This window comes from Gallus gallus, chromosome 7 (genome assembly GCF_016699485.2).
Source record: "Gallus gallus isolate bGalGal1 chromosome 7, bGalGal1.mat.broiler.GRCg7b, whole genome shotgun sequence".
Taxonomy (NCBI): domain Eukaryota; kingdom Metazoa; phylum Chordata; class Aves; order Galliformes; family Phasianidae; genus Gallus; species Gallus gallus.
The window spans coordinates 2,894,375-2,908,363 of record NC_052538.1 but is presented as its reverse complement, the minus strand read 5'-3'; the positions used below and the strand labels follow the sequence as shown (position 1 = coordinate 2,908,363).

At 44.8% G+C, this 13,989-nt stretch overlaps 1 protein-coding gene across 11 annotated transcripts in view; it reads right to left on the bottom strand.

Moving 5' to 3' along the window:
- Window positions 1-13,989, bottom strand: part of CPS1 (carbamoyl-phosphate synthase 1) — a 177,872-nt gene that overhangs the window by 107,001 nt on the left and 56,882 nt on the right. For 6 of the 11 annotated variants that reach the window (XR_005861268.2, XR_005861269.2, XM_040703531.2 and 3 more), the window contains exons 1-2: window positions 13,659-13,971; window positions 9,236-9,352 (exon numbers count right to left, since the gene is read on the bottom strand). Coding sequence is in view for 1 of the 11 variants with exons in the window: in XM_040703530.2 (XP_040559464.1) it covers window positions 9,236-9,352 (117 nt within the window). In the remaining 10 variants the exon portion in view is untranslated. Of the gene's footprint in view, window positions 1-9,235; window positions 9,353-13,365; window positions 13,496-13,658; window positions 13,972-13,989 lie in introns of those variants that run through there. The other 5 variants (NM_001397316.1, NM_001045841.2, XM_040703529.2 and 2 more) reach the window with 3 other exon arrangements.

Here is a 13,989-nt window from a genome sequence, read left to right as displayed (position 1 = left end):
CCCTGGATTGGCACGCCGAAGCTGGAGCTCCTGAAGCCACTCATCATAGCTGCAAAGCTCTGCTATAAGCAGGGCCTGTAGGACTTCCATGTTGGATGCATTCACCTCCTGGAGGGCAGCACGTGACTGTCACAGGAAAGGGGGAGGACTGCTCACTTGACAAAACTAAACACACCTCCACGGGAAGGGAACATACGCTGCAAAGCTGCAATTTTGCAGCGTAGTAGCTGCAGGACAGCAGATCACGTTAAATCTGGTATCACAGCGGCAGATGTTGGCAAGGCTGGACTTGTTTGCCCTGCATGATTTCACTCAGACCCATCACAGGATATCACGTGCTCTGTCTTTAGCAGGGTTTTGTCCCACGCGCAGCTCACGGTCCCAACTCTACAGTGCAAACTCAACACGGAGGTAATGCTCAGACCACGAGTACCGATGCTAGCCATTTCCAACTCCTCTGCCCCACGGAGGACAAGCATGCCCAAGCCTCACAGCAGACCAAGTGATGTGATCTTGACCACATCAACTGTAGCGTCTTGACGTAAACCCAGGAGCAGAAAAGCAGCAATACACTTCTGCACAGCCACCAGTGCTCCCTAAGCTACGCTCCTTGTTAGTTGCAGGGACAGCCTAGTACTTTGCTCAGGAAGAACTCAAAGAAAGTTCTCCTCATACATGGAAATTCTTAACAATTCTTAATGCTGAAAGGACGAATTTGGACTACAATTCTGCAAATGGAGATGGGGTAATTTTATGAAGTTCTGAATTTTGTGCTCCTTTTCAAATCCATGACAAAAGGTAAAAAATAAAATAAAATGCAGAGATTATCGAGACTGCCTGTTACAACTATCACATTCTCTCCACCTAATCTTAGCATTATTCAGCTGCCTTTGCAGATTCCAGTAACAGATCTATATATCCCTGTCAACTTTTAAAAGTTATTGCAGGAAAATGACGGTCATTTTCAATTTCTCTGTAAAAAAGAAAAACAACAACAAAACACATGACTAGCTCTGTTCTCACTTGAAAGGCAAGAAATAGAGCCAATTTGTGGGCATGCTGGCCCAGATCCATGCCAGTTAAAGTCCTGAGTAACTGCCCTTCAACTCGACTGAGCTTCAGTAGCATAAATCTCCCTGGACTGGGACCAGTATAATAAGCAGTCCAGAGAAACTGCTTGGACTCTCCTCATAGCTGACAGAAGAGGGAAGTTTTTTTCCAAGTGTCTTTCAGATGTCTTTGGAAATGTGTCCTGCCATCTGTCAGGCTGCATCTCATTTCTGACCACCACGTCTCGCTCTGACTAAAACACGCTCCAAAAATATCGAGTGGAAAAGCAAAAGTAGTTGACGGTGCCAGCAAGAACAAAATTCTCCGTTGCCACGGGGAAAAAGACAAACGCACCCCTTCTTCCCACAGCCAGCAGAAAAATCTTCAAAGTGCTTTGGAAACACTGCTGTCCATTCCAACAGAAGGTCCACTTGCTTCCCGAGGAGCTCAGAGGAAGCATCACAAGCATGTGAATTATGTCAAGATTTCCCAAACCTCTTCAACGTCTTTACCAATGATCGGGATAGTGGGATTGAGTACCCCCTCAGCAAGTTTGCTGATGACACCAAACTGAGCTGACGTGACGGAAGGGATGCTATGCACAGGCTCGAGAAGTGGGCTTACGCAAACCTAATGAGGTTCAGTAAGACCAAGTGCAAGGTGATGCACTTGGGTCAGGGCAATCTCAGGTGCACGTACAGACTGGGAATCCTTGAGAGCAGCCCTGCAGAGAAGGGCTCAAGGCCAGGTTGGCTGATCAGGGCCCTGGGCAGCCTGATCTGGCAGGTGGCAACCAGCCTGTGGCAGGTGGGTTGCAACTGGATGATCTCTAAAGGTCTGTTTCAAACCAAAGCATTCTAAGATGATTTTGTGATTTTCTAATCAGGAGTTTATCAAACATGATAAGCACTACGAATGTAACAGTAAGTTTAAGGTAGCTAACAATTTCTGTCCACAGCATACTGCTAATGGATCTATTAAATCTTTACCGCAGAGAACATCGCTTACTATTTTTGGTATAGATAGGGGAGGAATAAACTAAAATTGTCTTGTTCATGTGCAAATGAACTAACAGCATCCCTGCCTTCCCATCACCTGTTCCTCTTGGATTGCCGCAGGAGAGAAAGTATGCTCAGTTACACTAGCTGATCTGCTGCTTTGAGCCAATCTCAAAACAAATGAAGCATTTCAAGCAAAACCCACAACACACAAAAAACACTTCAACTGCGATGCAAAGTATCCCAAGCCAAGATTTTTAGAATTAAGACTGATGTTCACCTGAGTGTATGGAGATCAGCTGAAGGGAGTAAGAATCAAGCACATGCCTCATCCTTTGGCTTTTCCCCCCACCACTGTTCTGCCTATCTTAAAAGGAGGTCTGAGGAGAGCTGTATTTTAAATTCTAATAGGAAAAGTTCATGGTAGATCAAAAGACGATCTTCAGATCTGGGCGCTGCATTCTGATTCATCCTTATCGACTCACGTAATCGTACATCCTGTCATTTTTCCTTTTTCCTGAAGTCCAGCCAAACAATATCAGCTCATCATTAGAGAACTTCAGCCCTCAAATAAGAAGCGAAAATGGTTCGTAGATGTGATAAAGGATTTCAGGACGTGCTACTGACTTCAGCACAGGAGATAAATAAAAAAAGCTACATTTCAAATGGTTGTGAATTGAAGCCTTGCCAGACTTGTGGAAACAGCAGGTCTCCTGCGTGCACACCTGCTTCAAAGGCAGGCCTGGTATTATCCTGCACTTGGGAATTCACATCACATGAATCACGCTGCACATCCAGAGACATGAGTGGGAAAGTTCATGAAAGCTAGCAGAACAATACATGCAGGTTAGGGCATCACAACGCTGGGGAATGGCTAATCCATTCTGCAACACCTGGAACCTGACAGCTCCTGAGAGCTAGTGCTTTGTCAGAGGAAAGCTGCACGTAAATGAAAATAGAAAGATCAAAGCTTGTCTGTAGCAATTTCTCTTCCATTTTAGTCTCAGTCATGTTTTGTGTAAACAGGACACATTCAAGTCTGCGCGATCTTTAATTGTTTCATGCCTTCATGCAGTTTGAAAATTGATAACCGCTGTCTTCACTTGTCTTACTTCAGAATCCAAATAAACCTTACTAAAAATCCACCTGGCTTGATTCCTCAGATATAAAGAGATTGATAGCAATTCAAAAAGCCAAACATTGCTGATTGCTGACCTTTTACGCATTGTTCTACCATTGCCCTAAATACACGTGGGTAAACTTTCATCACACTACTCCAGCTTCAGTAAAGCAGAGAATAGGTTTGACAATAGCTCAGACAACGTAGGACTAGCACTAAGTGTATTCTACGCTCATCCACAAGGCCACTCTGTAATTTCCTTATGCCAACCACTTCATCCAGCAGAGAGTTTGAGAAAATCTGCACTTTGCGGTTCTGAGTGTCACTGAGAAAGGCCTTCCTGCTGAAGGAAAAGAAATAGCAACCGAATAACATGGTTAAGAAAACACTGTTAGGGAGAACACCCGGAAGAATCTCTCAGCCATCATAATGATAGCAAGTTCACATCAGACCAGTTGGATGATCAGATGTTTAATTTTTCTTTGCCTTTTTACATCTTCACACTCATTTATGTTTCACCCTCTGTGTTTACTAGCCAAAGCTAAATATTGAGAGAATATAAGAACAGTTTTCCTGCTTCCAAAGACACCAAAGCAAAGATTTTGCTGACAGCTCTAAGTGGCTTGCACAAGTTTGCCTGAAAAGCAGCAGAATTAACACACTTCTTTACACCTTCTCCCCTTGTTTCCATGTTCTTTCCTACTTGCTGCTTCTCCCTGCATGGACAGATTCTGACCACTTGTGCTGACTACACCTGGCACTAGAAATGGCAGGAAGCATACTTCTGAAGCATGACTGTGTAATGCAGAAGGGAACACTCAGTATGAAAAAGAGCGCAAAATCTGGGTATAATAGCGTAAAGAAATCTTGTTCCTAAGTCCCAGTCCTGCAGTCCTCATGGAGAAAAAACATGAATGCCTTGATGAAAGAGAACTTACAGCTCTGAGCCTTGAGACAACTTCGATTAATGAAATCACAATGTGCAATTATCCTTTCAATAAGATGTACAAACCTCCAGTTGGCCAGGGGTTGGGATACAGTGCAGAATTCAGCCTGTTTTCCTCATGGGTCTTTGGCTAACAAATGCCTCAGTCTGAAGAAAACAGAGACATTCGTACTTGTGGATGCAAAGCAGTAACTTATAACTTGAAACTTCTTTCTTGATCTGATTGAACACCACTTTTTGTTCAGGAGTTCAAACAAACGAAACAACAACAGCTTTAAACAGAGTTGTTCAAAATCTGGTCTTAATGTAAAACTGCAAGTGGTTATTTGAACTTCTGTGCAACTCCACTTAAAGAAAATAAATTTTTTAGACTCGATATTACGATATCATATCAGATATATGTTTTAGAATAAGTATCAGGAAGAAATTCTTTACTGCGAGGGTGCTGAGACACTGGAACAGGCTGCCCAGAGATGTTGTGAATGCCCCCTCCCTGGAAGCACTCAAGGCCAGGCTGGATGGGGCTGTGAGCACCCTGGTCTAGAGTGGGAGGTGTCCCAGCCTACAGCAAGGGATTGGAACTAGAGGGTCTTAAAGGTCCCTTCCAACCCAAACCATTCTGTCATTCTATGAAATGTAATTCTCGCCTTTTAAATGAAAATTTTCCTTACATTTTTTTTGTTTTCAAAACAGAAACCAGAAAGCAAATTTCGTTTAAGATACAGATGAAAACGTTTGTTCTGGTATTTTAATTGAAGTGTCAAAAAGCATCAGAATCAAACCAGAATGCAGTTCCACTTTCCTTCACAAAGTGTAAATCTGGCCCACCTGACAGTGAGCAGTATCTCCGGGTTGCAAGGTAAACAGCTCTGGAAATCAACTTTAACTCCCGATGTGTGGCTTCATGAAATGAAGGAAACGTGCCTCCAATGTATCTGGAGCAGCAACAAATACCAATACCAAATACCAAACAGGATACAAAAGTGTTCATGATCAATCAACGTGTCCTGCCATTGTCTCACTTACCATCCCATACGGTACTTGGAAACAATATTAAGACTTCTGATTTTGTAAAAAGAAAAAATACTGTAACAAAATAATTGAAAATCTCAAGCCAAGGTCACATCAAGGACAGCCTTTAAAAAGAAAAGGGGTGGCGTGCTAATTTCTTGTTAACTCTGCCCACTGTGGCACCTCCCTACTTTTCTAAATGTTGTGTATAAGCTGTGATCAAGACAGCCTTTTGGCCAGTAAGGTTTATATAATGCCTGACAAGAAGACTGTTATATCTATTCCCAGGTTAGAGAAAATCCATTTTCAAGGAGATTAAACTTCTTTCAGGCTTGAGCAGCTCAGGGTGTGCTGATCTGCTGTCTGGAATACGGAGTCTGTGCTTCACCCAAACTTAACAAAGATAAGGCTCTTATCTTCAGCGAAAGAAAAAGAATCAAAGTCTTGAAAAATGGGTCGAATTCCATTGCCACTGGGATTAGCAGCTCCTCTTAGATCAGCTGACTTGGAGAAAATAGAGAAAAAACCCTTGCCATATCTGAGAGGGACTGACATTATCCCAAAAGGCCAACTTCAGAAAACCCTTACTTGGCTAAAACTGAGTGTAGCCAGAAGAGCCAAAGTGGCTTTATGAAATAAAAGCAAATCAGAAGGGCTACATAAACAGTCTCTCCCACGCTACACATCCTTTACACAGTTTAAAAATAGCATGACCTTACAGTGCAAGATTAGCTACATTTGCTGAGGATGATTCTCATCGCGTTGGTTCCTTTTGTGGCAACTCTATCATGGCTGAATATGTGATAGATTATCACACCCCAGTGTTTGCTCTAACAAAGGAAAACAAAACTGCCTTGCCCTTGATTACACTACAAATACATAGATTTTTATCTAGAATGAAGGCTGCAACATAAACAGCCCCTGAGCTTCTAATGTATGTACACACACCCACATATGTATGTGCATGAACACAAGCACACATCATGTCCACTGGACAGTTTTGTCATTTGGCTCTTTGCCACAGTACTTGGTTTATTTTTAGTTAGATATAACTTCAATGAAACCAAAACATTTACAAACAACTTCTGATATGGGAGAACCACTGGATCCAACCTCACGGTAGGCATCTACAGAGGATGTTGGCCAGACCAATCACAGACCCTGGGATCTGTGGCCTCAGAACTATGAGTAGGGGGATCCAAAAGCAAAGTCAGGAATTGAGGAGAGTGCTCAAGCACCCATCAGATGAGATAAGCAACAGAACAGAAGAATATCTTATAGACATACATTGCCTGGAACAACAGGTCCTCACAGCTAGGCGCTATAGAATTCAACTCACAGTAACTGCAATTGGTAGGACAGTGGGGGACAGTTATATTACCACCCGTAAGTAAAAATAACAAAAACTAACAAAACCAAAAGCTCACTGCTCCAGAGCATATTAATGGGCCAGGCCTACAGCTAGGCTCAGGAAAAAAGCAGCTCCACTGAAACAGTGGAATGTGTGATCAGTCTCTGAGATTAGTTGATAGGCTGATACCTTGTGTACTTGGGAACAGCATCATCTCACAGCCTTAATCAATCTGACTTGTCCTAAGCAGGAGATACTGTGCTAATAACAGGTTTTTACTACAACAAATGTCATATCAGAAGATAAAGACAATTTCCCACAAAGTTTCTTCCCAAACTTCAAAAGCTTAATTAATTCATTTTCCCTTTGGAATATTAATAATGACTTTTTGGAAAGGAAATGCACAGCATTTCTCTCCAGTTCAGCTTTGTTTTTCTTCTTACCCTTTAGCACCGGCCTGTGCAGCGCTGGATGTTCCTGGTTTTGGTGGGAGGGGAAGCTAATATTTCATAGGTATTACTTAACATGGCCTTGGCCTCTCACCTCATATACAGCATCCCTGATCAATCAGCAATTTTGTTGTTGTTTCATGCCTGGTGCTCCAGATAGGGAGGATTTGCAAAACAGAGGGTCTTCTTTCATTGGTCTGTGTTTTTTTTTTCTTCTTACTGCTACTTTTTTGTCCTCTTCCTGTGGTTACTTCGAGGGTGGGGAGGATTAAAAGCTTCACACACCGTACACGACCATGCACTGAAGCACGTGCTTCAACTTACAGATGGATACGCCACTAGGCAGGTGTACTTGCCTGAGGATGGCTCTCTCTCTTTAAAGAGGACAGCAAACTCCTGCTATACAAATCTATCACATCATTTAGCTGGGAAGGGGAGGAGGAATGTGATTCTGACCAACCACGGAACATTTTTTAGAGAGGAGAGCAATGAGATTTGACAAAATAACTGATGCTCTCAAGTAAGTTTTCAGAACTTTAACCCAAGGACTCCAGTTCTGCCTATTCAGCTAGCATCTTTGTAATAGCATGGAAATTTAAACAGCAAGGGGATTAACTGTTAGACTCTCTGTGCTCCATGGAGATAGGAGACACTTTTTCTACACTACAGTTCTACTACCATTCTCACCCATCAATACATGCCTTGGCACTAGCATTTTCCTTAGAGGAAACCCCAGAAAGAGGTTTTTTCCTCACAAAGACCAGTTAGCTTGGAGAGAGGATCTGTTTTTAGGCAGCAGCTTTTATTGCATACCTATAAAGAGGACACGACGCCCCAGCAGACGTGGGAGTGGGACCAGCACTGGAGGTCTCAGGCACAGTTGCACTAACCCCAAAAAATCCACCAAAGTTAAGTACTGTCCACAGTGAGAAAGCTTATCAAGAGATAACTTTGTGAAGAAGCTCTGCTAAACTCCTCCAAGCAGTGCAGAAAGTGCAAGGGGAACTGTGCTACAACTTGCTGCTGTCTGAGCCTTACACGCTTTGCCTCTGAGCAGCAAGAAGTTGCAGGAACAGAAAGCACCATTTGAACTAAGCACGTACTACTACAAAATGATACAGGGAAAAGACCACATCAGCTGATAGGCGGCATGGATGGCAATGTCATCAGGAACAGCAACTGCAAAGGAGTGCTTTACACAAGTGCTACCTCTTTCCTGTTCCAGTCAGGGAGACAGCCAGCTGTGCACTCTAGAAATCACATTTAACCTTTCCAGACAACGTAATTCTCCCTCTCATTCCCTTCCCTGCAATCCCCCTGCAGCTGCAGAGTGTGCTTTGAAGAATGTGCAAGGTGGATTAGGGCAGCACGGGTCTGATTTCCAGCATCAGCAGTAGCAATTGGTCTCAAGCCAGACCCAGCATGACCTTGGACAAGACCTAAGTTTTCAACTCTGCTGATGTACATGAAGCTTAGTCTATCCACCCAGGGTTCCTGGCTTTGTTCGAGCTCTGCTCCTCCCCTCACTCTTACAACACCACCTCATCTTGGCAAAATGCACTTTTTGTCAGGGCTCTGACCCTAGCACTATTACCTGTGCGATCCAGCAGGTAGAACAGCAACAAGGGTACGCTCCAAACAAGCCTACTTCTAGTGCTTACCATAACCATCTCACTATGAGCTTCCCTCAGCAGACACACTGAAATTTCATAGGCAGAAGAAGATTCAATACCTGCATAGATGAAGCACAAAAGTCCAAAGCTCCTGCTGCTTCAACAGCTGAAGTCCACAGAAGAGAAAGATTTTGGAAGCAACGTGGAGCACCATGTTTAAGCACCAGCATTAGCTATGAATATGCCTGTAGCTCAACCCCTAGATTGCTTTCTGCAACTAATTATGCCTTTTCCAGGGCAAGGGTTCCACAAAATGCAGCTAAAGATGCACTAAATCTCTGCCTCACACAACTGACTTCCTTCAGTTGGGATCACATCCATTTTGATGCATTAGCCACAGAGTTCTCTACTAATGTTCTCTAACAACAATTTCATCTATCCTGCAAGTCACCTAATGAGTTCAAAATTCACTCAGTATTAAGATGGGCTCGCAACAGAAGCTCATGACCTTCATGGCTTGGGCACAGCATTACCTTTACTAAAGTGAAACAGCATCTGCTTTCAATTTTTTTACTTCCACTTCTGGCTTGGGCCTGCCAGCAAAAAACCATGTTACTGTATCTTCAGTTATTCAAAATAGGAACAGTATCAACCAAACTATCCAAGTGAACAAGCGATCATCTGCAGAAGCACTTACAGTTTAAGTGTCGATGATCTGCAGGCTGCTGCTCCCTGAATCCAAGGGCCTACTTTGGGAAGAGTCCCTCCATGTACATCAGGTTTCTCCTTGTTTGCTTGCTGTTTTGAAAATGCCCTGGAAAGGATGCAGAAATTATGAAGGAGTTAATTGCAGACCAGAATCCAAGAGGAGAAACAGCTACAGTATTACATGTACACCTACGCTACAAGCAATGCATTTCTCTTCCATTCATCTGCATCGTAAGAGGAATCACAAGAAAGAAAACTGGCATGTGAGGTTGGAAGCCATGAGGTTGGAAACTTAGCAAGGAAAGCAGCCCTTTGTTTCGAGCAGCATTATGAGTTGGCAAAATATTTTCAATCCTTAACACATTATCTTTATAAAGAAAACACACTTTGAAAACAAAAACATGGCAAAATATATAAAAGACAAGGAGAACAAGAAACTCTCCAGCACACAGAAAGCTCTGATCCTGCATTCCAGGCAGAGACCCATTGTGAGATGTCACTGTCTGGGGGAGAAAACACGATCCTACCCCCTGGCACAGCCAGCATGTTTTGTGTCAGGCAGCTGCAGTGGCTCCACGCCAGCTGGAAACAGTCCTCCCTACAAAAGTCTCAACACAGCAGCTCACTTTTCATAGGGAGAAAAAACACGCAGGGCTATGGACACATCTGTGGGATGACAATGCTCTCCAAGGCCAGCTGCACATCCAAGCTGGCATTTCTGCAGTGTTTTTGTCCAGGGACAGCTCCTTCCCTGCAGAGAGCCAGCCTCAGCAGAGCTTTATGAGGGTCACCTGGGAAAAGCTCTTCCCATCTCCTTCATTTCTGTGTTGTGTGTAAATGGCAGCAGCACACAGAGCAGCACCAAGCCCAGCAATGCAGCTGAAGAAGAGGATCTGCGCTGTGCCAGAGATCCTCACCAGCCACTAAGACAAGTTACCACAGTTTCTAGCATGCTTACCTCAATGACTTATTAATGCTCCAGGCCTGTAAGTGGCAAGACAATTACACTCGTCAGAAAGGACAAACCAACTACCTCCAGCCCCTATGCTCAATGCAATTCCAAGCCCAGCCTCACCGCAGGCAGCACCCAGCAGCAAGTGGGGCACACCACACACTAGAAAGTCTTTGCAAAGAAGGAAATATTATGAATCACGAGAAAAAGAGTTCAACAGAAGTTCACAGCTTATTAGTCCCTCGAGTAAACAAAAGGAGGAAGAAATCTATAGGAAATTAGATCGATTGTGTGGCACTACACATTTATGTGGAGGATTTTAAGTCATTTATTTAGAAGCTGTCTCTGGAATTCTGTGTACTGACGCTGCTAATTACAGCCATTACCAGCACGGAGACTGTTCAGCAATGCTAATGAATACATGGCTCTCCTAGGTGTGTGACTTACTGATGACCTGCAGGAAGGAAGAGCAGCTGTAAGAGCCTCTGTAAGCTACAGGAAGAGAAAACATTTGGGGCTGAAATTGAGCTGCAGATTTTATCATAGCCAATCTCCGGGCAGCAGGAGACTTTGCACCACCTGCTTTGGCTTTGCCTCAGATCAGGAATCTCTCCTTCCTCGCCAGCTGCCTTCTCTTTAGGCCCTGAGGTATGAGAGCACTGAAACATACCATCTACCCAGTTTCCCTGAAAGAATGAGGTAGCAGGTACTACCAGAGTCCACCAAATGAAACAACTGGGTCCCTTCGGTGCTACTCAGAGACCTCAGATCACCTGTTAAGCCTAAACGTATTGCTCATTGTCATGAAGACCCTGCTCACTGCCACCCAAGCTGCTCACATAGCTCAGCAAACAAGCCAACAGTCACGCTCGGGCACTGCGCACCTTCCAGACGTGCAAAGGTGAACACGGGTGCAGACAGATGTCAAATACAGTCAAGCTGAGCAATGAGCCACGTCCATATTATCGTTGGAGATCACATCCAAACCTGGCGCTGAGCTCTAAAGACAGCATTAAAGAAGCAAGTGCCCTCTGCAGAACTGCTTTAATCATTACAGAAGAGCAAAAGAAACCTGACGTGATGTCAGCCCTGTCCAGAGATCAGAGTCTATTAAAATCACAGCAAAACATACTGTCTTGCAGATGTATTTTACACTGACCTCACCACTGAAGCAGAGAGCTCAAACCAGCTTCCTGTCTGGTTTTCTTTGCTTCTGCCCACAAGAAGCCCTTACTGATCTCTTCTCATCCAGGTCTGCTCTCCAAACTCTCACTCCTCCCTCTACTAAGAAAGGAAGGATTCCCACACCAGCTGAAGGGTACATTGGAGGCTGATACCTTACAGCCTACAGAGAGGAGGAAGTGGCAAAATGTCACAGAGAACTGCAACATGCATTTCCCCAGGCTCTGATGTACAGAACCTCTGATCTGTGCTCATTACTACCTACAAAAGCAGCCAAGCGCTCCCACGAAGCAGTGCATTAGCTGCTTTCCCACCGCAAAGCCAGTCTCCTCCGATTTGCTGCTTGTGAGACAGGGGCATCTAGCGGCTGAGCCCTAAAAGAGCAGGGATGTGTCGGGAGCTTAAGGGAGACGCTGCTGCTGCTGCCACAGAGACACAACGTTACAAAGCTGATAGCCTAGGAACTGCTCTACCCAGACTGAGCGCTGTAAAGCAAAATAGAAACACACACATAGCACGAGGGATACCCCAAACCCTCTAGTACCAGCTTTCATGTGTCAGACACACAGTGTGCTAGTGAATGCATGCAGCAACAAACCCCTAAATCCCAGAGGCTTGCAGCTCAGGAGCCTCCTCTGCATAGCCACAGTGCTACTTTCTTCCTTAACAACCTGCCACAGCTTAACTACATGAATAATCTTCACTTCTGAAGGCTGCTCCCAGTCATTTCAGCTGATGTCTGTTAGCTTTGAAAGCCGGTGTATCACCTTCTCCCATTACGCGTGTGACAATGTTCAAAGACTTGACAGGCATCTACCAGAACCCCCTTTCAATGTCTCTTCTCTAGTCTGAACAGCCCTACTCTGACTACTTAGTGCTTGTGCATAAGCCACGTTGCACAGCGTATTTCTGATCTGATTAGTTCTCTAATTTGTACCTCTCTTAGTTTGGCCACGCTTCTGGGGATGAAATGTAAACACAGTATTTCAGAAGCAAGTGAGCCACCAAAATACCTAACAGGGCTCTCACTTCTCTCTCCCCTTCCTCATAACAACCGAGCAGAAAGCTGACATTTTTGCAGAAGCATCTACTACATCTTTGAGGCCTTTGTTCTGGATGCTAATCACTGCTCAAAGCCCACATTGGTGTGTGCATAGAGTCAGGATTGGGTTTTGCTGAGCACTTGTCTTAATACCTGACCCCCATAAACGCAGGCAGGATATAGGTGAGGTTTGCTCCAGATACACTATCAATATCATTGACTAGCTTAGTTCAGCTTCTGTGACTGATACTAAGGCTTTGATCTCCCCACAGAAGCTGCTAAAAGAAAATAATCAATGTAATCTGCAATCATGCTTACAGCATATTGGGAAAAAAATCCAAAACAAAAAACAACAACAAAAAAGGACACTTCTCCTCCTTCCAGATGTCCTTTAAAAACGAGAAATTCTGTCATCATAGAGCCAAGATATAACACTTGCTTTACCTTCAAAAAGCAAATCTTTTTAACTTCAGAAAGACACGAAGGTTTACTCTCTTAATGTCAGTTTTGTTTGCCGAGACCAAATACAGTGAGCCATAACTCCAATATTAAAAAAAACAGCCATGTTTCTAAACTTACCACTGTTTTATACGTAGTGTTACAACTGAAACTATGTCCAACGTTCCTAACTCTGTAGGGCATCTCCACCCAGAGCACCTGCTGACTGCAGAGCTGTGGTAGGAGAGCTTACAAAGCTGAAGGACGCCTGCTGGCAGCGAAGGGCAGTGCAGGAGGAACCATTTCTCTCTGGTAGGAGGTGTTTCTGCACGATGCCCACCAGGAGGAGGCTGAAGCATGGCAGACATTTGGGATTTGTATCCTCATGGTGATGAGGAAGGTGCAGACAATCAGGCATCCTGAGGTCATCTTCAGGGAGGGAGAACCATGAAACATGAGTTTTACGCGTATAACCACAGGACCCACGGGGATGCAAGCAACCTACCAGAGAGCGCCAGCGACCAGGATTAAATTTAGTAAGGATGTGACTTTACTCGATGCCGTGGAGCAGGACCGTACTCTGCTCCATTCCTCCCTCCCTCACACACAGGTTTTGGGACGCCCCTCCCGCCTTTGCGGCAAGCCGCTTCCGAAGCGGAGAACCTTCTAGAACAACCTGCGGGCTGGGGCTGCTACCGAAGACCAGCTGAGCCTGCTTTCTAACCATTTCATCCGTTTACTTTCGGGTTGTTTCCACACAAAACCAGCCTCTAGATGCGTTCTGAATAACTTGCTCACCTTTATTTTTCCCCAGGCAATCCAGCACGACCCTTTCCACACGCTGCGAGCACACCAGCATGGCGCCCGCGCCTTCCCACCCTCACACCCCAGCTGACTGGAACCGAGGAGGGAACGTGGGAGCAGCTTCCCTCGCAAACTCATTGCCTGCCTTCATTCCCTGCTCTGTGTGGGCAGGTTAGCAAGCAAACCCGCAGGGCCAGCCAGAGGGAAACCTGAATTCCCACAGGGACAACAGCACGGCACTGCTCGAACCCCGCAGGAGGAGCCAAAATGGCGCCCGAAGTTCTCAGCGCTGTGGAGGGGCGGCGCGGCGCGGCCTTCCGGCGGC